Source organism: Trichechus manatus, unplaced genomic scaffold, assembly GCF_000243295.1.
Source record: "Trichechus manatus latirostris isolate Lorelei unplaced genomic scaffold, TriManLat1.0 scaffold00009, whole genome shotgun sequence".
Lineage (NCBI taxonomy): Eukaryota > Metazoa > Chordata > Mammalia > Sirenia > Trichechidae > Trichechus > Trichechus manatus.
The window spans coordinates 1253847-1277620 of record NW_004443945.1 but is presented as its reverse complement, the minus strand read 5'-3'; the positions used below and the strand labels follow the sequence as shown (position 1 = coordinate 1277620).

Here is a 23774-nt window from a genome sequence, read left to right as displayed (position 1 = left end):
CGATAGCCTCTTATTTCATCTGTAGACCTTATTCACATTTTATTAAGGGTCCCGCTGATGTGCTTTGCTCCTGCAGGATCCAAGCCAGGGTTATACATTGCATTTAGTTACCACATCACCTTAGTCTTTTTAAATCTGGGACAGTTTTTCAAGACTTTCTTTGTCTTTCATGACTTTGGCACCTTTGGAGAATGCTCACTAGTTATTTTGTAAAATGTCTCTGAATATGGGTTTGCCTGATGTTTTCTAATGATTGTTTTCAGATTATACATTTTTGGCAAGAAGATCACAGAGGTGTTGCTGTGCTCTGTTCAGCACATTCTATCAGGGGGTACATGATGGTAATACATCTTATTACTGGTGATGCTAACTTTGATCACCTGGTTAAGATGGTGTCTGCCAGGGTTTCTGACGCAAAAGTACTATTTTTCCTTTGTAATTAATGTTGTTGTTGTTAGCTGCCATTGAGTCAGTTCCAAATTACAGTGACCCTATGTACAACAAAACAGAACATCGCCCAGTCCCACGCCATTCTCACAATCTTCGTTAAGCTTGAGCCCATTGTACAACAAAACAGAACATCGCCCAGTCCCACGCCATTCTCACAATCTTCGTTAAGCTTGAGCCCATTGTACAACAAAACAGAACATCGCCCAGTCCCACGCCATTCTCACAATCTTCGTTAAGCTTGAGCCCATTGTACAACAAAACAGAACATCGCCCAGTCCCACGCCATTCTCACAATCTTCGTTAAGCTTGAGCCCATTGTACAACAAAACAGAACATCGCCCAGTCCCACGCCATTCTCACAATCTTCGTTAAGCTTGAGCCCATTGTACAACAAAACAGAACATCGCCCAGTCCCACGCCATTCTCACAATCTTCGTTAAGCTTGAGCCCATTGTACAACAAAACAGAACATCGCCCAGTCCCACGCCATTCTCACAATCTTCGTTAAGCTTGAGCCCATTGTACAACAAAACAGAACATCGCCCAGTCCCACGCCATTCTCACAATCTTCGTTAAGCTTGAGCCCATTGTACAACAAAACAGAACATCGCCCAGTCCCACGCCATTCTCACAATCTTCGTTAAGCTTGAGCCCATTGTTGCAGCCACTGTGTCAGTCAGTCCATCTCGTTGAGGGTCTTCCACTTTTTTGCTGACCCTCTACCTTACCAAGCATGATGTCCTTCTCCAGGGACTGGTCCCTCTTGATAACATGTACAAAATACATGAGACAAAGTCTTGTCATCCTTGCTTCTAAAGAACATTCTGGCTGTACTTCTTCCAAGACAGATTTGTTCGTTCTCCTGGCAGTCTATAGTATATTCAATATTTTTCACCAACACCATAATTCAAAGGCATCAGTTCTTCCGTCTTCTTTATTCATTGTCTAGCTTTCCCATGCAGATGAGGCAATTGAAAATACCATGGCTTGGGTTGGGCGCACCTTAGTCCTCAAAGTGACATCTTTGCTTTTAAACACTTTAAACAGGTCTTTTGCAGCAGATTTGTCCAGTGCAATGCATCTTTTGATTTCTTGACTGCTGCTTCCATGGGCATTGATTGTGGATCCAAACAGAATGAAATCCCTGACAACTTCAGTCTTTTCTTCATTTATCATAATGTTGCTTATTGGTCCAGTTGTGAGAATTTTTGTTTTCTTTATGTTGACATATAATCCATACTGAAGGCTGTGGTCTTTGATCTTCATCAGTAAGTGTTTTAAGTCCTCTTCACTTTCAGCAAGCAAGATTGTGTCATCTACATATGGCAGGTTGTTAATGAGTCTTCCTTTAATCCTGATGCTGGGTTCTTTCTCATATAGTCCAGCAAGAAGTATAGTATTTTAAACCTATGTAAATATTTTGTTTCTCATTATTCTTTCATTGACTAATTTTGCATCCATTGATGATTACTGCAAAACAACTATTACTGTGGTATGTGCCAAATGGTGATTTTTTTCTATTTCCATCATGCTGTCTACATTTGTTAACTGGAATTCTACTGTAAGGGAGAATTTTCCCTTCTTCCTTATTTATTTGTTAATCTTTTATTTATATCAGCATGGACTCATGGATATTTGCTGTATTCTATGGGTTACAGTCCATTATTGTCAGTATTTTGTTGCTCATAATTGCCCCAAATCTGGCCTTTGGAAACCCCTGCAAGTTGGCTCCTGTGTCCTTTCTCCATGTCCCCATTGTTTTCTGAGCACTTTCTCACTTTGCAATACCACAAGGTCTTCCAGGCTTATCTCGTACTTTCCCTGCCCCAGAGCTAGAATCAGCCATTTCTCTAGGGAGCCCTCCTTCCTCTTATTGAAGAGTGGTAGTGATCTGTGTTTTTACAGTCCTCTGGATGATTCTGTTGCATACTAAAATTTGGTTTGAATCCAGCACTACCCTTTCCTAGTTGAGTGACATTGAATTAGTTTCCTTATTTGTTAAATGAGAATAATACTACCTACCTCCTAAGATGCTATATTAGTTTCCTAGGGTTGCCGTAACAAAGTACTACATACTGGGTGGCTTGAAAAAACAGAGAAATCCATTTGCTTACAGTTCTGGAGGCTAGAAGTCCTAAATCAAGGTGCTGGCAAGACCAGGTTTCCTCTGAAGCGTGCACAGGAGAATCCTTCCTTGCCTCTCTCAGTGTCTGGTAGCCCCAGGTGTTCTTGCCTTGTGACAGCAAAACTCTGCTCTGCCTCAGTCTTCAAATGGCCATATTCTCTCTGCGTTTCTATGTGTCTTGTCTTGTTCTTATAAGGGCACCAGTAATATTAGATTAGAACCTACCCTAATCTACTATGACCTCATGTAAACATAAATCATTACATCTGCAATGACCCTATTTTCAGATAAGGTCACATTCTGAAGGTCCAGGAAGGACATGCATTTTGGGGGAGACACTTTGCAACCCAGCACAGATGGTGATAAGAAATATGTGATGTATAATCTATAAAGCCTTTAGCATAGACCCTGGCACATAATCAGTGTCCAGTAAGAAATGGCTTTCAGAATTTCGTGAGCTACTTCTATAGGCCAAAGATCAGATCAAATAACACATTTCCTGGGGTATCTGCTCTAGAGGTGGGCAGACTCTAGGGTGATTGCAAGGACCTCACAATGACCTGCTGGACTCTACTCCACATGTTGATTTGAGAAATTTTGTTCTGAGATCATAGCTGGCATTTTCAACACAGGGAACCCACCCTCACAGCATTTTCTCTTGACTTTTGTGTACCACCACCATCCCTGGTGCTCTGGGCGTTTGAAGGAGGGAAGGCTGTGGACTGAGACAGTGGGTCTGGATTTAATTCCCCATTTTATAATGAAACTAGCTTGGTTTCTTTTCCTCAGGGGAGCCATTTCCTTTGAAACCAGAGGCCTTGTCTCTGATTCCTTCTCCACCTCTGAGGGCCACACTCCAAGGAGGGAGCGTGGGGTAGTGAGGGAGGAGAGAGGACGTGCCAAGGATTTTAATTTGTTGGTTGCCATGGTAACAGGTGATCATGGTGAGTGGGAGAGGTCATAGCTATTAGGAAAATAATAATGTGCCTCTTCTGGTTTTTATTACATTTGCTAATTATCCTTTTGTATTTTTTTACAGAGAGCACGGATAACTTTGTACCCTGTAAGTCTGTTTTACGTTTTGCTTTGAAACTGATTGTATTCTGATACTTTTTGTAACTCTTGAATCTAGATAGCCCTCCTCTCTCATTCACCACTGTCCCCAGCTCCGTGGCAGCTGGGAACATCTGAGTTAACTGTGAAAGGAATTGGACAGTGGAAGCATTTTCAAGTCGACGCTTCTTGGGCAGTCGCTCTGTGGCTCAGTTTCCTCCAGGGAGTTTTCCAAGGACTGACCATATGCTGGGTCCCTCTACCTGGATGGAAGGGGCTGTGTCAGGAAGGATGTGGGGTGTCATGTGCCCCATTGGTCCCCTGTTGATCATCACAGTATTGTTCTTGCAGAGAGGATGTGGGGCCTATAAACCTGTTAGTGTGTCTCCCCTACTTCGAGCCTGACACCCACCTTGACTAGGACCCACCTGTGTAGAGCTGTTATTTACAAGCTCACCTGATAGGCTCCTGTGTCCTCATATAGGACTATTGAGGCTTAGTTTATAAGGGTTAGTTATAATGGGCTAGGGTTAGACAGTCCCAAAAGGATTTGGGATTTTGTTCATGGGCTGTGGGAAACTTATATTTAGCCCTTTTTCTTTTCTCTCCTGTGGAAGGTGGGAATAACAGTGAGAATCTCTGCCATTTCTGCCCAGGGCTTGGCCAGGTTGTAGACTAATCTTGTTCAGGAACACCCGCGGCCACTTGGCACAGATGTAAATATCATCTGTGATTCCTCTGCTTGTCCTCCGTCTTAGGGGACTTGTAGTCTCAAAGAAAGCCCTGCAGATAATTCTGAACTGAGGCCATCTCTCACCAAGTGGGTGATTCTAGTTGGAGGACAGAGTGATGCTTGGCTTCCCATCCAGGCCCTGCTGGGTCAAGGTGGAGTCTTCTTGGTCAGAGGGATCCGCTGTTAACCCTGAGCTGCCCTTGTGCGCTGATATCAGCAGTAGGAGAATGGATAGTGGATTCACCATGCGGCCACAGGTCTCCTGGATCTCACTGACGAGTAAGGAGGGAAAGAGGAAAGGCATGGGAGAGCTAGGAATAGGAAAAGGAATGCCTGCAGCAGGGAATGGCGGAATGTCAGCGACAGCTGCCATCGCCAACAGAATTTGCCTAATTCAGTCCCTGGCCCAGATCCCAAACCTTTCCCCTCTTTTCTGTCCGGTAACTCATGGCCCATGTTGCCTAGGTTCCATTATGTTCTCTGGGGTGGAGGCAGGGGAATGGGTGTGAAGGTCCTTTATTCCCTATGGTGCCTGCCCCTGGCCATCAGCACTAGCCTGGTGGCCAGACAGGGACCTGGTCTCTGGGGACTCCTGCAAAGCAAGGGGAGGTCAGGTCTTGACTTTTGGTGTGGGCTGGGAGTTGGGTAGGGACTGGGGCAGGGCCTGTGGCTAACCAGCCTCCTCCTTTGTGTTTGGTTTTTAGTCGTCGAAGTGAGCCCCACGCCTCCTATCACTGTGACCCACAAACCAGAGGAAGACACTTTCGGGGTGAGTCCCTTCTTGGTCAAGAGGAGGATGTATTCTAGGGTCATCATTTTCAAACTTCGTTTAAGTAGCTAACTTTTCCAAATGCTATCTTGGAACCCCAGTATATCTATGGCAGAAGAAAGGGGTGATGAATGGCCTCTTTCAGGCAGTTTCAGCCTTCCTTGTTTTTGGAGAATAAGGCATTGTTTGAGGAAGTCTTTGAGGATCTTTTCAGAGCCCTAGGGTTTGGAAGAGAACGGTTTGAAAATCCCCAGTCTGTAGGGAGCCTGGCTTTTCCTGATTCACAAGGACTACTACCGGTACGCGCCTCTACAAAAGTCCAGGTTGCCCAGGGCATCTCCTTGGGTGGGTTTTCCAGCCACCCCCAATTCCCCACTGCTCTCTCAGAGTCTGAGGTTCCTCTGAATTAGAGAGGAAAGGCTCTTGTGGAGTCCAGCTCTCTTGGGAGCTCCTGGATAAGAATATTATTTGAAGAATTTCAATGTGAAGACTTAGAACTTGCTTGCTAATTAAAATCACAACAACAATGGAAAGCCTGTGTAAGATGTGCTCTTGCATCCCCTAAGATGGCCCCAAGATGAGTGGGTCTCAGAACACTGAATCGTGGCATTTGCTCTAATGAAGTTGAGTAATTTCTTTTCTAAAATGTTCTCGTTGTTGTTGTTAGCTGCCATCGAGTTGGCTCTTGACTCCTGGTGACCTTATGCACAATGGAACAAAGTACTGCCTGGTCCTGTGCCATCCCCACGATCAGTTGTGGATCAGACCGTTGTGATCCATACGGTTTTCACTGGCTGATTTTTAGAAGTGGCTTGCCAGGCCTTTCTTCCTAATCTGCCTAAGGCTGGAAGCTCCGCTGAAACCTGTTTAGCATCATCGCACCATGCAAGCCTCCACTGACAGATGGGTGGTGGCTGTGCATGACGTACATTGGCCGGGAATCAAACCCAGGTCTCCCCCATGGAAAGTGAGAATTCTGCCATTCACCTACTACTGCCCCTATTTTAATGCTCTTAACCAGAGTTCCTAGGGTCTCATAAATTACTTTCTATAAAGACTTTTCAGTAGCAAAGTTCTGAGAGGGCCAGCCACAGTTGCTACTGCAATAGGACTATTCCCATATGATACACACATGACTGTATCAGGGGCAGATTTTCCAACAGACAAGGTAACCAAAAAACCAAAGCCACTGCCGTTGAGTTGATTCCGATTCATAGTGACCTGTAGGACAGGGTAGAACTGCCCCACAGGGTGTCCGAGGAGTGCCTGGTGGATTCGAACTGCTGACCCTTTGGTTAGCAGCTGTAGCTCTTAGCCACTACACCAGCAGGGTCTCCATAGACAAGGTAAGCACTTGTTTACTGGATCATCTGTAGTGAACGATTTCACATCTTTTCACCACATCTTTGATATCTGTGGTATCTTTGATGTGAAACCCATGTGAAATTGTTCACTGCAGATTAGTAAGTAAACACAAGTAAGCCCGTGCTTACCTTGCTTACTGGGTCATCTGCCCCTATCAGGGATTGTAAATGTGAAAAGAGGCTTTGATTCTGTAGGAAGGTGCTGTGGGGTTGGGAGAGAGACAGATGCCAGCCATACCTAGAAGGAGACTCTTTGATGTGATGAAAAAATGTGAAATTGTTTACTACAGATGAGCTGGTAAGCAAGGTGAGCCCGTGCTTACCTTGCTTGTTGGATAATCCGCCCGTTTTGTATGGCGCTCGTTCATGTTTTCTGTGCCTGTTCCCAACTCTGTTTTTGGTCCTGGTAGGTATCCATAGCGGTTGGACTTGCTGCCTTTGCCTGTGTCCTGTTGGTGGTTCTCTTCATCATGATCAACAAGTATGGTCGACGATCCAAATTCGGGATGAAAGGTAGGGTGGGATTTTTCCTTCACAAGGGGCTTTGTGGGGGAAACTGGCTTCTTTTGGTCATAAAATGCTGTGTTCATCCCTCTTTGCTCTCGGAAAGGGCCCCTTGCACTGGGACCTAAGTGGTGTTGGTGGGGACTCCTGCCTGCACCTGTGGTTATTGGTCACTGTGGATCGAAGGCAGTGCTGAGATCTGTGGGAACCAAGGTGTGGGCCACCTGGTTTTGCCGTGACTGCTGATCAGCATTGCTTAGTGGGGCTGGTCACAATGAGGATGATTTGGGGATGATGTTGGATTTGAGGGCAAATGAAGAGGTTTTGTGTTTCTTTTCATTATTGGTGGGCCAAGTGACTCTTTGAGTAACTTGGTTTTTCCTGCATCTGCACTGATCCTTGGAGTTGTGATGAAAAGGTAGTAGAGTAGCTAGACGCAAGATGATGAATGCTAGCACTGAAGAGCTGCCCATGTGATGGCATCTCAGCAGGTAGCTCTACACAGAGTCCCAGAACGGGTGCCAAGAGCAACATGACTGCTAAATCTGCTGGCCAGCTTCCATGACACACAACACTGTACCCCATTATCGGCGGGGGCAGAGGTGGCTCTCTGCCAAGGCTCGGGTAAGGGTACTGGCAAGAAAGGGGTTAACATGGTGAATTAGCATCCATCTGCCTGGTACCAGGGATGGATCTGACCAAATGGCTCAAGGGAGGTTGGGTACCAGTTCCAAAGCAGAAACTTGATTTTAAGATATACTCACAGCTAGGTTTCCATGCATGGCAGATGTTGGGTGGAAGATGGGTCCAGATGATGAAAGATTTGACAAACAATCAGGTTGCTGGGCCAGGATTCAGGTTGGTGTTTTCTTGTGAGATTATGGGATCTAGAAAGATGAATTTCTATGGCTTCTATACATGGACTGGTGTCTGTGGTGGGGATCTTGACATTGGGGTTTAGGGACTTAAGGAGAGTACATGAATGGGATTCATGAGGTTAGTGATTCCCTGAACTGACATGCAAATGTTTGAGTATTGTATGTGGCAGGAAGAGGGAGGGGAACAAACTATCCATAACCTTTGTTACATTCTCAGAAGATTCTGTGACTTCCTTCAAAGATTAGAATGCTGATATTGAAAAGAGGTACCCAGAGAGGAGCAGAAGGACAGAAAACGTGGGGACGTACTGTCTGGTTCTCCAGAAGCCTTCTGCCTCTGCACATTTTCTGGTTTTGATTAACCTGAACAAATTGTAACAGTTTTATTGGAATCGTATGAAATGTTTTGACCGGCAGAAATACATATGCAGGCAAATCATAAAGAGAGGGTAGAAGTGTAGCCCTAGGGCAGATGACTTAAATAAGATCAGACCACTCTTGAGCACCTTGATTGGAGATGTTTTATCTGCTAATACTCACCATGTGCTGGATGGGGCTGCACAGGTTTAGAAGATGATCTGACCACTGAGCTGGCTCAGAGGGCCGGAGCAGCTCTCAAAGTATTCACCCTTAAGATCAGTCACTGGGTTCCAGGCATTGAGAGCTGTAGCTATTGCTTGTGTAGTTTTCCTTCCATGGGAGGAACTTCCTAGCTGTCCCTCCTTCCACCTACGTAACATCAGGGCCTTGATCAATGGGAAGAATGGGGCATTATCTCCCCCCCCACCTCACCCCAAGGAGGTGTACCACCAGCTGAGGCCCTGAGACTTGCTTGGCAGGGCTGTTGAGAGCAGATTGCTCCTCTTAATTGTCATCTGGTTTCTGGAACAGTGTGTCCCCATGTCAGATAGATTAGGTAGCACCCAGGGCGATGCCTTCCTCAGCTGTCCTCAGAGCCTCTCCTGGCCCCTGCTCCCCTCTCCCAGGCTGAGCTGCCTGCTTGGACCCTGGTTGGGCTAGGAGAGCATGTTCTTGTAGGTGCAAGTGAAATACCCCTTTCATAAAGTCAGGCAACTGAAAGAAGTTAGTCTAAAGTTAGAGGCAAGACAGGAATGGTGTCTCTCAGACTGACCTTGTTTAGAATCAAGCCTGGATCTCGCTTGTCTTTCTTAAACCCAGTTGTATTCTGGTCTCATTTTAGGATGATAAACTAGTACCTCAGGTTGCACATATCAGTAGCTGTCAAGTTGATTCTGACTCATGGGGCCCTGTGTGTGCAGAGTAGAGCTGCTCCGTAGGATTTTCAAGACTGTGACCTTTTGGATCAATAGTTCTTTCTTCTGAGGTGCCTCTGGGTGGGTTTGAACCACCAACCTTTCAGTTAATAGCCAAGTACTTAGCTGTTTGCACCACCCAGGGACTCCTTAGGCTGCAGGTAGCCTCAATCTTTTATTGCCCATGAGCATCCCAGTTGAGAATAAGGGGTGAAGGTTGGGTACCAGAAGTCCCCCAACTTAGACCAACCTCCATCTCTTCATGTCCACTCGATTCTCAGTTTTCAGTTCTCAAATCTAGGTTAGAATCTGTGATGCTTGAAAAGCATTCTTTGATGGTTACTAGGGTAGGGAGGGAGGAAGAGGGGAAATCACTAACTAGATAGTAAACAAGTGTCAACTTCGGTGAAGAGAAGGACAATGCATAATACAGGGGAAGTCAGCACAACTGAACCAAAGCAAAAGCATTTTCCTAGACACATCTAAACACTTTGAGGGACTGAGCAGCTAGGTCTGGGACCTGGGGACCATAGTCTCGGGGGACATCTAGGTCCATTGGCATAACATAGTTTATAAGGAAAATGTTCTACATCCTACTTTGGTGAGTAGTATCTGGGGTCTTAAAAGCTTGCAAATGGCCATCCAGGATACATCTATTGGTCCCATCCCACCCAGAGCAAAGGAGAATGAAGAAAACCAAATACACAAGGAAAACATTAGCCCAAGAGACTGAAGGACCACATAAACCAGAGACTCCACCAGCCTGAGACCAGAAGAACTAGATGGTGCTCACCTACCACCAATGACTGCACTGATAGGAAACACAACAGAGAGTCCCAGACAGAGCAGGAGAAAAATGTAGAACGGAATTAATCGTCTGAGACTCTGGAGGAACCCCTGAAACCGTGGCCTCTGGACGCTCTGTTAACCCAGAACTGAAACTATTCCTGAAGCCCACTTTTCAGACAAAAATTATACAGGGCTATAAAACAAAAAATAATACGCATGAGGAATGTGCTTCTTTGTTCCATCAAATATAGGAGACCAAATGGGCAGCTCCTGTCCAAAGTAGGACGAGAAGGCAGAAGGGGACAGGAACTGGACAAATAGACACAGGGAACCTGGAGTAGAAAGGGGGAGCATACTGTCACATTGTGGGAATGGCAGCCAATGTCACAAAACAATATGTATAAATTTTTGAGTGAGAAATTAACTTGAGCTGTAAACTTTCGCCTAAAGCACACACACACAAACACACACACACACACACAAAGTGTCTATGATGCTACTTAATGGCTCTTTGGCTTCAGAAAAGTTACTTGATTTCGCAGAGCCTGTTTCCTCAACTTCAAAATGGGCATAATAATACCTGCCTCACTGGGTTGCTGTGATGGGGGTTGTTTTTCCCCTTCTTTTCTTCACATATAAGCCTTTCGAGGCTTTTTTATTTGTACTGCCCTTCTGTGAAAGTCCCCCCTCCAAGAGTAAATCATACTCTCTTTTGCCTCTCACAGTATTTTGCAAAAATACTTTTATTATACCACGTATCCTGGTGCATTGTAATTACTTTGCTCACACACCATCCATCTGTCCTACTAAGTGAATAGAGGCAGAAATTGCAGGTCACTCACGTTAGTATGCCTGTAATGCAGCGCAGGGTTCGAACAATGCTTGTTGAGTGTATACACAAATGAATTTATTTCTAATCATAAAATGGCACAGCTTGTAAATCAATAATGGGCTTGTGAGAGAGAACCTGGAAATCTGAGTAAAGAGTGTAAGATTTTGGGAGGGGGGGTGACAGGTAGATTGGGGAACTTCAAAAATAATTCCTACTGTCCACATCTGAAGGCCTGTCTTGTGAAGGAGGAGGATCTATGGATATGAACTTTACTTCCTTCTGAAGAACAAAAATAGAGAAAAAGAGCAATATAACCAATACCCATAGTTCGTTACCCAGAATAAGCAACTGTTATTATTTTTGTTTTTATTTGCATCTAATGTTTTATTCCTAGAAGAATAAACAATAAGGAATAAAATCATTTTAACCACCACCCCTGGTCCTAAACAAAACAAAATAAAAAACAAAAACAAAATAAAAAACAAAAACAAAATAAAAAACAAAAACAAAAACAAAACAAAACAAAAACCAGTTGCGGTTCAGTTGACTCCTGTGACTCATGGTGACCCCAGGTGTGTCCGAGTAGAACTGTGCTCCATAGGGTTTTCAGTGGCTGAGTTTTCAGAAGCAGATCACCAAGACTTTCTTCTGAGGTGCCTTTAGGTGGATTTGAACCACTGAACAATTTGTGCCACCCAGGGACTCCCCCATCTCCGTAGGTGACCATTGTCCTGAGGTCAGTGTATACCGCCAGTTCATTTGTTTGTCTCTCTCCCTGTATCTCTACCTCTCTCTGTCTCTGTTGTTTCTCTCTGCCCACCTGCCCTGCCTCCCTGGCGCTCTCCCAGTCAGACTCATACCCCACAGACAGCCAGATAAGGAACTGCCTCTGCCATGTGGCAATGCTAGTGGCCGAGGCTGGACGCTACATCATTTTTATACTTCTACATACGTGCACATGATGCATATGAACACATGTGGATGTGTGTGTACATTTACAAAGCATAGCGTGACGTGGTGTGTGTGTTTTCATGTATATACATGTTTATACTCTTAAGTAGCCTTCTGCATCTTGCTTTATTTACTTGAACATGCTTTTGAGATCTCTCCATGTTGGGTTGTATAGGAATTCCACTGGACACCTATTTCATGAGAGATGAATATGTTAACCAGGTCTTACAGACACACATTGAGAAGGCATTGCTCGGACTCCTCTTTTATCAGCCCTCATCTTGTTGATCAGAATTTTGGCATGGGGAGAGACACATTGGAGACTCCTCTTCTCTGTAGTCACAAAGTTTTTAGAATGGTGCTGAACATAGTGGGGTTTCTTTTTGATGTTGATGAAACCCAGTGTTTTAGAGTGGCGGGGCTAATGTTCTTGTTGTTAGCTGCTGTTGAGTCGGCTCCTGACTTACGGTGACTCCATGCACAACAGGACAAACTGCTGCCCAGTCTTGCACCATCCCTATGATCGGTTGCAGTTCAGACTGTTGTGACCATTGTGTTTTTATTGGCTGGAGTTTGGAAGTAGATTGGCAGGCCTTTCTTCCTAGTCCATCTTAGTCTGGAAATTCCTCTGAAACCTGTTCAGCATCATCACAACACAGAAGCCTGCCCTGACAGATGAGTGGTGGCTGTGTTTGAAATGCACTGGCTGGGAACTGAACCTGAATCTTCTGCATGGAAAGTGAGAATTCTTGCCCCCGGGCAGGGTGATAGTTAAGGTACTTGCTGTGGTGTGGGCCAATTAGAACAGAAGCTGGTCCTCATGCTGGAGCTGGTTGCTGTAGGTTCCCCCTGGGTCAGCCGGTAAGGCTATGATTGCTGGATTATGGGGTGGCCAGGATAGATGGGAGGTGGGTACTTGGGAGGCTTGGGATGTGGCTATTTACTAGGAGGCACAGAAGTATTTCAATATTTTAATTACTTTATGCCAGTGCATCCTGGCCCTGGAAGTAAGGTGGTTCAGACTTTATGCCAAGCTTATCCTCACAAAATATTTTTAAATTGTTGATGTTAGGTGCCGTCGAATTGATTCCAATTCATGGCGACCCCATATGACAGAGTAGAACTGCCCTAAAGGGTTTTCTTGGCTGTAATCTTTATAGAAGCAGATCGTTAGGTCTTTCTCCCATGGAGCTGCTGGGTGGGTTCAAATTGCCAACCTTTTGGTTCGCAGCCGAGGGTTTACCCTTTGAGCCACCAGTGTTCCTATTTTAATTTAATTTTGTTATTTATTTAGTTATTTTTAAAAATGATCAACGGTGAACAATTTTATTTGGTTGAGAAAAATTGCATATTTCACTTTAGTGATGCTCCATTTTCCAATTTACAATGAAACATTATTTATTATTCTAATGTGCTGCTTTAAAGTAGCAAGTAGAACGTTGTTTTTGGTCTCCTAAAAATTTGTAAGGCTTTTACCTTCAGCCTAATTTCTTATTTTCTTTCCGGGAGGCCCCTGGAGCATGTGAAACACATATACATATGTAAACATGACATGAAAATACAACAGGAGTTGTTAGAACAAAAATCATATTAAGCCAATAGTAGAAATTGAGTGAAGTTTACTGAATATACAGTTTGCAAATCGGGATAACATTTCCGCTAGAATGTCAGACATATTCCCAAGATGAGAAGAACTTCCAAAATTCTTGTACCAAATCTTACTGCATTGCGGTGGAAAAAAGGGTTGGAACAGAACTGACAAATTTGTGGTCAGAAAGGATTTTCATACAGCATTGTCTTGAAGAACAATTAAAATAATTCACGGTTTACCCGAAACATAACTCCCAGTCTGATCTTTGGAGTCTGTTGCCCAGAACTAACTGAATTCTTCAAAAAAGCACAACGCCCAAGGCCAAACCATTGTTTGACGCAAAGGCAGCTTTTAGGAACCAGTGTTTTCAAGTCTCGAGGTTCAAAAGGACACCTAAGGGCATTGGCCTATGTGAGTTGCCCCAACTTTCATGAAAGCCAGAAATCTGGATTCCAGGAGAATTAAAACTCTTTTGTCAGAGTCAAAAGACCGTGACAATGATCTGTCTTGGCCCTCCTGCATCAGTATTTACAGATGGTGATAATATACTATAGAGTTGCTGTAAGTCGGAATTGACTTGAGGGCAACGGGTTTTTTTTTTTTTTTTTTCCTCTCTCAGCCTTCTGGCTTCTGCTCCCTGCCCTTCCCTGCCCTGCCCTGCGCATCGAGAAGAAATGGAAACCCAGAAAGGGAAATGGCTCATCCTCGTTTAGTTTCATGGTCTGGTTAGGCCGAATGGGTCTAGAAACCAATCTCCCTACCTTGCGGGTCCACCCGCTTCTCACTGTGCTCAATAAAGGGCCTCATTCTCCTTTGTCTGGTTGCCCTGCCGTGAACATTCACGGTGTACCTGCTGTCTTTATTTCACAGGGTTGCTACAGCAGTAACGAGGTCAAAGATGCTCGTGTATTTTAAAAATAATTTAAAAATGCACTATTGTTTTCATATAAGGTATCATTATTATTTAATATTATTTAAAGAAGGAAGTGTATGGATTTTTTGCAGCCTGTCAAGGGTATGTATTATTTTGCCTCTTTTTCTTGTGACCGTCTGGACTAAAATACTCTATCTCTAAATATTTCTGTATTAGAGATACTGTGAGAGTTAACTTCATATTTCTTGGCTTCCTCTTGGTCTCATAGAGGACACAGAATAACGGTTTATTAGAGCTAAAGAGAACTTAGGCTTATTAGAGAATGTTCCCATTTTACAGACAAGGAAAGTGAGGCCCAGAGAAATACAGTGACTTGCCAAAGCACACAGCCAGTTAGAGCTTTTGGTGCCCGGTTTCCCCACATATTTGGTGTGTGTGGAGAGCTGGAAAAACCAACTGCCATCAAGTGAATTCTCACTCATGATGACCCCATGTACTTCAGAGTAGAACTGTGCTCCATAGGGTTTTCATGATTATGACTTTTCAGAAGCAGATTGCCAGGCCTTTCTTCCAAGGCACCTCTGGGTGGGTTCGAACTGCCTGATTCTTCCCATATTTTGTCTCATTATCTTCCCCTACTTTGTCCCACTTAAATAGGGGCTTCAAAAATGCCTTTCATTGGTCAACCACTTTGGAAATCGATTTGGCACTTCCTTAAAAAGCTAGAAATAGAAGTACCATACGATCTAGCTATCCCGCTCCTTGGAATATATCCTAGAGAAATAAGAGCTGTCTGTCACACGAATAGATATATGCACACCCCCATGTTCATTGCAGCACTGTTCACAATAGCAAAAAGATGGAAACAACCTAGGCGCCCATCAATGGACAAATGAATAAACAAATTATGGTATATCCACACAATGGAGTACTATGCAACAATAAAGAACAACGATGAAGCCGTGAAACATCTTATAACATGGAGGAATCTGGAGGGCATTATGCTGAGTGAGTTTAGTCAGTCACAGAAGGACAAATATTATGTAAGACCAGTATTATAAGAACTCAAGAAAAGGTTTAAACACAGAAGAAAACATTCTTTGATGGTTATGAGGATGGGGAGGGAGGGTGAGGGTTATTTACCAACTAGATAGTAGATAAGAATTATCTTAGGTGAAGGGAAGGACAGCACACACTACAGGGGAAGTTAGCACAACTGGACTAAACCAAAGCTAAGAAGTTTCCTGAATACAGTCAAACAGTTTGAGGGACAGAGTAGCAAGGGTAGGGGTCTGGGGACCATGCTTTCAGGGGACATCTAGGTCAAGCATAACAAACCTTATTAAGAAAATGTTCCGCACCCTTATTTGATGAGTGGTGTCTGGGGTCCTAAAAGCTTGCAAGCAGCCATCTAGGATGCACCAATTGGTCCCAACCACCTGGAGTAAAGGAGAATGAAGAACACAAAAGACACGAGGAAAGTATTAGCCCAGGAGACGGAAAGGGCCACATAAACCGGAGACTCCATAAGCCTGAGAACAGAAGAGCTAGATGGTACCCGGCTACCACCAAATACTGCCCTGACGGGGAACACAGCAGATAGTCCCAGATGGAGCAGGAGAAAGGTGGGGTGCAGAACTCAAATTCTAGTAAGAAGATCAGACTTAACGGTCTGACTGAGACTGGGGGAACCTTGGAAAGCATGGCCCCTGAATTCTCTATCAGCCCAGAACTAAAACAGTTTCCGAGGCCAACTCTTCAGACATGGTTTGGACTGGACTATGGGACATAAAGTGATACTCGTGAGGAGTGTGCCTCTTAGCTCAAGTAGATACAAGAGACTAAAAGGGCAGCTTCTGTCCAGAGGTGAGATGGGAAGGCAGAGAGGGTTAGGAGCTGGTTGAATGGACATGGGGAATCAGGGGTGGAAAGGAGGAGTGTGCTGTCACAGTATGGGGAGAACAATTAGGGTCACTTAACAATGTATGTATAAATTTTTGTATGAAAGACTAACTTGAAATGTAAACTTCATTTAAACTACAATAATTTAAAAAAAAAAACTTTCAAAAAAGAAAATTCCACTTAAATGTTCCCTTCAGCAAAACCCAGTTGAGAACGTTCAGTAAACTCTTTCTCTGTAAAAACAACAACGACAACAACAAAATGCCTTTTATCGATCCTTTTCTCAAGCTGAGAGATACGCCTGGCCTTGGGGAAAGATGAGAGCTGACCGAAGAGACTCACCTTTGCTCCCCAGGCTGAGGCCTTCTTTCACTGCTTTCCTGGCATGCTGGATTCCCCGGGGCAGAGCAGAAGCTGAAGGCTGGGAGGGGAGGGAGTCAGGAGCTGCCACTTGGGCTTCCGTAATACCTCAGGTGCCTCATCACCAGCTGTTTGCTTTTCATCCTAACGGTTGGATGTGTGCTGATGCCTCTGATGGGCTTGTGGATGAGCACTTGCAGAACTGTTCCATTGTAAATTAGTGCTAGTTAATAGATACTTACAGTAAAGTGGTTGCCTGTTTGATTATGATTGGGGGTTATTAGCATTTTTTTCCATAAACAGATGGTAACTGTCCTCTGAGTGGATTGTAGAATCATGCCAGAGTCTTGATTTGGAGGGACTGGCTTCTGCCCAAAGATCTCGGGGGCCACTGCGTTGAATGGTCTTGTTATCATCTAGTTTAACTGTGTGGTTTCAGGGGCATGATTAGACCTGGGAAGGAGTCCTTTCTGCCCTCTCTCCTGACCTTGGAGCATTGAATCAAGAACAGTTTCTTCCAGCTGGTTGGTGGTAGGGGTAGGAGGGAGCTTGGGATTTTGCCCCTGAGGTTTGATGCTCTAATTTGGCATTTCTTCCTCAGCCGGCCTCTGTGTCTGTAGCTGTGAGCTGTAGAAGTGGTGTATTGAGAATGGTGTAGGGACGGGAGACTTCTGAGACTATGGAAAGGGGACCTGGCCACTTGATAAGACAGCTTCATTTGCCCTTACTCATTGCCGTTGAGTCAATTCCAACTCAGGGTGACCCCATGTGTGTCAGAGTAGAACTGTGCGCCACAGGGCTTTCAAGGCTGTGACCTTTTGGAAGCAGATCGTCAGACCTTTCTTCTGAGGCACCTCTGGCTGGGTTCAAACCGCCAGCTTTTCAGTTAGTAGTCAAGCGCTTAACTGTTTGCGTCACCCAGGGACTCCTTCATTTGCCCTTAGAAATACACTTACTTGACCTCTATTTAATGGGAGGTCAGACGCCAAGAGCAGTGCAGTCAGAAATGAAACTCTGTGAAAGCTTTGGGTCCTGAACTTCTGAAATGATCTGTCCATTCTTCCTTTTTGCCTTATTTCTTGACTTCCTTTTCTGTTTCTGCTTCTGGATTGAGATGTGTAAAGGAGGGTTCCTTTGGCCCTGCAATGACCTTGTACTTGGGATTCCTGGCTTGAGACCCCCAGTGTAAGATGCTTCATTGAAGATAATGTTAAGGGAGGTTTCTGGCTTCCTTTGTTGTTAGCTGCCATCAAGTGGGCCCCCAACTCATGGTGACCTCATGCACAATTAGATTGAACTGTTGTGATCCACAGGGTTTTCACTGGCTGTTTTTTTTTTCCCCAGAAGTAGATCACCAGGCCTTTCTTCCTAGTCTGTCTTAATCTAGAAGCTCTGCTGAAACCTGTTCAGCATCATAGGAACATGCAAGCCTCCACTGATAAATGGGTGGTGGCTGTGCTTGAGGTGCATTGGCTGGGAATCAAACCCGGGTCTCCAGCATGGAAGGCAAGAATTCTACCACTGAACCACCATTGCCCTCCTGGCTTCTTTTACAGTGTTATTATCATAAGATTCTTGGATTCTCCTAAAGATGTTCGCCTGCCCTTTCCATCTTTTCAGACACTTTGACAGACCCTCCAACCCTGAAAAGTAGTCCTAACATTTGACCAAGTCTAAATTAAATAGGCTACCACATGTCTGTAAGATTGTCATATTGTGGTGACTTATGGGTTTCTATGATCCCGGAAGGTATGCCACTGGTATTTCAAATACCAGCAGGGTCACCCATGGTGAATAGGTTTCAGTGGAGCTTCCAGACTAAGACAGACTAGGATTAAAGGCCTGGTGATCTACTTCCAAAAATTAGCCAATGAAAACCCTAAGGATCACAGCAGAATATTGTCTGATATAGTGGTGGGAGGTGAGCCCCCTAGGTTGGAAAAAAACCAAAACCTTGCCGTCAAGTCGATTAGGACTTATAGTGACCTTATAGGACAGAGTAGAACTGCCCCATAGAGTTTCCAAGGAGTGGCTGGTAGATTCGAACTGCCAACCTTTTGGTTAGTAGCCATAGCTCTTAACCTCTGCATTTGGAAGGCACTCAAAATACACAGTGGCTGCAACAATGGACTCGAGCATGCCAATGATCATGAAGATGGTGCAAGACTAGGCAACATTTCCTTCTGTTGTTCCTGGGGTCACCATGAATCAGAGTAGACTCCATGGCAACTAACAAAATTAAATAGATTAAGTTTGTGGCAAGGCCACAGGCAGGATGTAAATTAATTGAAGCCTGGAGCCTTCTGCTTCACTTCCTCTGGGTGGGACTTTATTTATTTATTTTTTGTCAGTACACATATTGTTTATGACATTGGTTGACAACCCCACGACATGTCAACACTCTCCCTTCTTGGCCTTGGAGGACCTTATTTTTTATTTTTGGTGAAAATATACATAGCCAAAGATACACCATTTCAAAAATTTCTACATGTACACTTCAGTGACGTTGATTACATTCTTCCAGTTGTGCTGCTATTCTCACTTTAGATGAAGGTTTACAGAACAAAATAGTTTCTCATTAAACAGTCAGCACACATATTGCCCATGACAATGGTTAGCAACCCCACTACATGTCAACACCACTGTCCTTACTCAACCTTGGGTTCCCTATCACCAGCTTTCCTGTTCCCTCCTGCCTTCTAGTCCTTGTCTCTGGACTGCTGTGCCTCATTAGTCCCAATTTGTTTTATGGGGCTGCCCAATCCCTGGCTGAACAGTGAACCTTGGGAGTGACTTCACCAGTGAGCTAAAAGGGTATCTGGGGGCCATACTCTCGGGGTTTCTCCAGTCTCTGTCAGGCCAGTAAATCTGGTCTTTTTTGTGTGTGTTAGAATTTTGTTCTACATCCTTCTCCAGCTCTGTCCAGAACCCTCTATTGTGATCCCGGTCAGAGCAGTCAGTGTTGGTAGCCAGGCACCATCTAGCTATACTGGACTCAGTCTGGTGGAGGCCTTGGTAGCTGTGGTCCATTAGTCCTTTGGAGTAATCTTCTCCTTGTATCCTGTTCTCTTCATTCTCCCTTGCTCCTGAAGGGGTGAGACGAGTGGAGTACCTTAGATGGCCACTCACAGGCTTTTAAGACCCCAGACACTACTCACCAAGGTAGAATGCAGAACGTTGTCTTTATAAACTGTGTTATGCCAATTGAGCTAGATATTCCCCGAGACCATGGTCCCCAAAGCCCTCCACCCAGCAATTCAGACCCTCAGGGAGTTGGGATGTGTCTATGGAGCTTCCATGACCTTTCCTTGTACAAGCTGTGCTGGCTTCCCAGCATTGTGTACTGTCATACCCTTCACCAAAGCTATCACTTATCTATTGTCTATTTAGTGTTTACCCCCCACCTTCCCATCCCTTGTAACCAACAAAGATTATTACTTTTTGTGTGTAAACTTTTACATGAGTTTTTACAGTAAAGGTCTCATACAATATTTGTCCTTTTGTGATTGACTTATTTCACTCAGCATAATGTCCTCTAGTTTCATTCATGTTATGAGATGCTTCACAGTTTCATCATTGTTCTTTGTCATTGCGTAATACTCCATCGTGTGTATGTACCATAGTTTGTTTACCCATTCATCTGTCCATGGGCATCTAGGTTGTTTTCATCTCTTTGCTACTGTGAACAGTGCTGCCATGAACATGGGTGTGCATATGTCTATTCGTGTGATGGCTCTTATTTCTCTAGGATTTATTCCTAGGAGTAGGATTGCTGGATCGTATGGGTGGGACTTTGTTGAGAGCCTCTGACTACAGATGAAGCACGCCCCGCTTGGTGACTGAGTTCCAGAATATGGTGCCATGGGGCTTTGAGAAGAAGGCTGGAGGGTGATGTCTTTTTTTCTGGCATGCTTTTGCTGCTCTTCCTTCGGGGGAGCTTTGCAGTTTGCAGTGAATCATCATAGAAGTCCCTGCAGTGTCACCATTGGATGTGTTATGGAAAGTTCCATTCCTTCCGTCCTCGCTCCCCAATCTCAAGGTTCCAGGGAGCCAACTGTTCTTTAGTGCCTTCTCTTCTCTTTGAAGGGAAATCCCTAGAAATGGAATCTGATACAAAACGTTTTTCCTCTGTGTCTACCTGCTAGCTGGCTGTTTGGCAGGCCCCTGCGTCCTGTTCAGCGGGGTCAAGTTTGGCCAATATGCTTGGCTCTCTAGCCAAAGCAATTGCCTCTCTGATTCATTTACTTTTGGCGGTGGAACTCACTTCTTACTAATCCAAGTCATGCAGCTTGTTCCCTCAGGGTTAATAGTCCTTTGATACCTTAGCTTAGAGGTTCTCAACCTTTTGTCCACTGTCACACAGCTTACACACTCCTGTGTGTGCAACCAGGCTTTCAAATGCTGGCCCTCACAGCAGTTCCACACCTAAGGAAGCAGTGTACCAGAAGACAAGTTAGACAGAGGGATTTTTAGAACTAGGAATAACCTCAAATTCATGCTAATTTTTACTTATAAAAAATTCACTGAGTATTTTATTAGTCATCATAAGTACTCGTGACTGACTTCCTAACTGATTTGGACACCCTCCTGTACTGTGGCACCAGAATGGAAAACCCGGAGGAGAGGGGCAGCCAACCTTGATTTCTCACCATCTTCTTTTTTTGTGATGGTTTTCTCCCCTACAGGGCCAAGTCGCAGAAGCTGCTCCAACAGAATCCCCACCTCTCTTCTCATGACATGTTCTGTCTTTATCATCTGCTGTGGGTTGCAAGGGGCTTTCACTTGCCCAGGAGGCATAAAAAACCAGTTGCTATCAAGTCAGTTCCAACTCACAGCAACCTCATGTGTATCAGGGTAGAACTGTGCTCCATAGGGTTTTCAGTGGCTGATTCTTTAGAAGTAGATCACCAGGCCTTTCTTTTGAGGCACCTCTGGGTGGACTAGAACTGCCAACATTTTGGTTAACAGCCTAGTGTGTTAACTGTTGGCACCCCCCAGGGACTTGGCTTTGACTAATGAGAAACTCCGTGTGGCTTCAGTGTCCCAGCCCTGTGTTTATGTAGCTCGCTGTCCTGTGGACTGTGCAGAGGGACTTGAGAATGCACAAAGGGCAGCCCTCAAAACCACAGGCAGCAAAACAGAGCCATGAAACCAACTGTTAATTGGGTAACATGTTTTTGGATGAGGAGGGAAAAACCACACACTGAAAACAGCAAACAAGCCAACCACTACAAATCCCCGGCCCCAGCTCCTTCTCGCTTCCCTGCCCTTGGTGGTTACTGTTCACTATGGGGGAGGAATTCGGCCGGATGGCGGTGGGGCTCTGCAGGAGGATGGATGGCATCCTGCGGTGCCAGCCACCAGGTGTGCCTGCCGCTTGTTCTAGGTGCAGAGCTTCCAGGGGAGGGAGGAGCAGCCTCAGGGTGGTCCGTCCCAGCTCCTGCACTCAGAAGGATTAAGAACACCCTCTCTTCCTCCCTTCCTCGCTACCCTAGGACACATTTGGAGAGGGACCAAGGTGCTCTGGTGCACACTGCTTTGTTCTTTTATATTAACGCTGCTGTCATATACTAGAGAGGGTGTAGCATTCTCACAGGAGGTGGAGACACCAGTCTCCAAAGCAGCTTTCTGCTAGATGGGATAGGAACCCCAAAACCCAGTGCTGTCAAGTCAGTTCTGACTCATAACAACCCTATAGGACAGAGCAGAACTGCCCATAGGGTTTTCAAGGAGTGGCTGGTGGATTTGAACTGCCGACCTTTGGGTTAGCAGCTGAGCTCTTAACCACTGTGCCACTTGATGGGATAGGCTACCCAATTTGTGGGTCCCAGTGCAAAATGTTCTGAAAGTATTAAAATTTCAAGACAGCTGCAGCAGAACATTACACCCCAAGTGTGAGGCCCTTCTAAGCAATGGATCGCACAAGTACGTGTTGAAGCCTGCCTACTCCTTGAATACAAACTAAAGGTGGTTTCAGGTCCTAGATCCTGTACGTTTTTCTGGATAGTGATAAAGGAGACAAATATATTTCTATGCTTCCTTTTTACAGAAAAGCTGGGATGTGGGATAAAGACAAGAATATCAGTTGGTTGTTCATGTCTAATCATAGTCGTTAGGTGCTGTCAAGTCGGCTCTGACTCATGGTGATCCCATGTATAATGGAAACATTGTCCAGTCATGTGCCATCTTCATGATCATTGATGTGTTTGATCCCATACTTGTGGCTGTTGTGTTAGTCCATCTCATTGAGGATTTCTCTTGCCTTTGCTGGCCCTTGGCTTTACCGAACTCGTGTCCTTCTCTGGTGATCACTCCCTCCTGATGATGTGTCCAAATTAAGCAAGTCAAAGTCTTGGACAATATTCTGTGATCCATAGGGTTTTAGGAAACCCTGGTGGTGTAGCGGTTAAGAGCTACATCTGCTAACCAAAACGTTGGCAGTTTGAACCTACCAGGCGCCCCTTGGAAACCCTATGGGGCAGTTCTACTCTGTCCTATAGGCTCGCTATGAGTTGGAATCGACTAGATGGCAGTGGGTTTGGTTTTTTTTTATGGACTGAGGAAAACTTATGGGTTAAGTTGGTGGACACCCAGGCTGCCTGCTGGCCTCAGAGACACTGCCTTCAGTTCCTGGGATCCTATTTTTCTCAGTGCTGCTGCTCCATTGGTATTTACACCGGAAGCTTGCCCTGCCCTGCAGTTTACTGTGTAATAAGTGTGGCACGGCTCAAAATTAGAAGAAACAGCTGCAAACATCCATTAATAATCGGAACATGGGATGTACAAAGCATGAATCAAGGAAAATTGTAGGTTGTCAAAAATGAAATAGAATTCTTGAAGATCAATTCCCTAGGCATTAGCAAGCTGAAATGGACTGGTATTAGACATTTTGAATCAGACAGTCATATGGTCTACTCTGCCAGGCATGACAAATTATAGAGGAACAGCATCACATGCATTGTCAAAAAGAAAATTTCAACATCTGTCCTGAAGTACAGTGCTGTCACTGATAGGATAATATCCATATGCCTACAATGAAGACCAGTTAATACTATTATTATTCAAATCTACACACCAACCACTAATGCAAAAGATGAAGAAATTGAAGATTTTTACCAGTTTCTGCAGTATGAAATTGATCAAACATGCAATCAAGATGCATTGATAATTATTAGTGATTAGAATTCAAAAGTTGAAAACAAAGAAAATGGATCAGTAGTTGGAAACTATGGCCTTGGTGATAGAAACGACGCTGGAGGTTGCATGACAGAATTTTATAAGACCATAGACTTAATTCATTGCAAATAACTTTTTTCAACAACATA

General features: G+C 44.6%; 1 protein-coding gene across 8 annotated transcripts in view; it reads left to right on the top strand.

The window, feature by feature from the left end:
• The window catches only part of NTRK3 (neurotrophic receptor tyrosine kinase 3), a 469571-nt gene that overhangs the window by 159824 nt on the left and 285973 nt on the right, over positions 1-23774 (top strand). For 5 of the 8 annotated variants that reach the window (XM_023725927.1, XM_023725926.1, XM_023725925.1 and 2 more), the window contains exons 8-10: positions 3615-3638; positions 5066-5130; positions 6905-7007. In XM_023725927.1, the coding sequence (XP_023581695.1) occupies positions 3615-3638; positions 5066-5130; positions 6905-7007 (192 nt within the window). Of the gene's footprint in view, positions 1-3614; positions 3639-4008; positions 4012-5065; positions 5131-6904; positions 7008-23774 lie in introns of all 8 variants that reach the window. The other 3 variants (XM_023725922.1, XM_023725923.1, XM_023725924.1) reach the window with 2 other exon arrangements.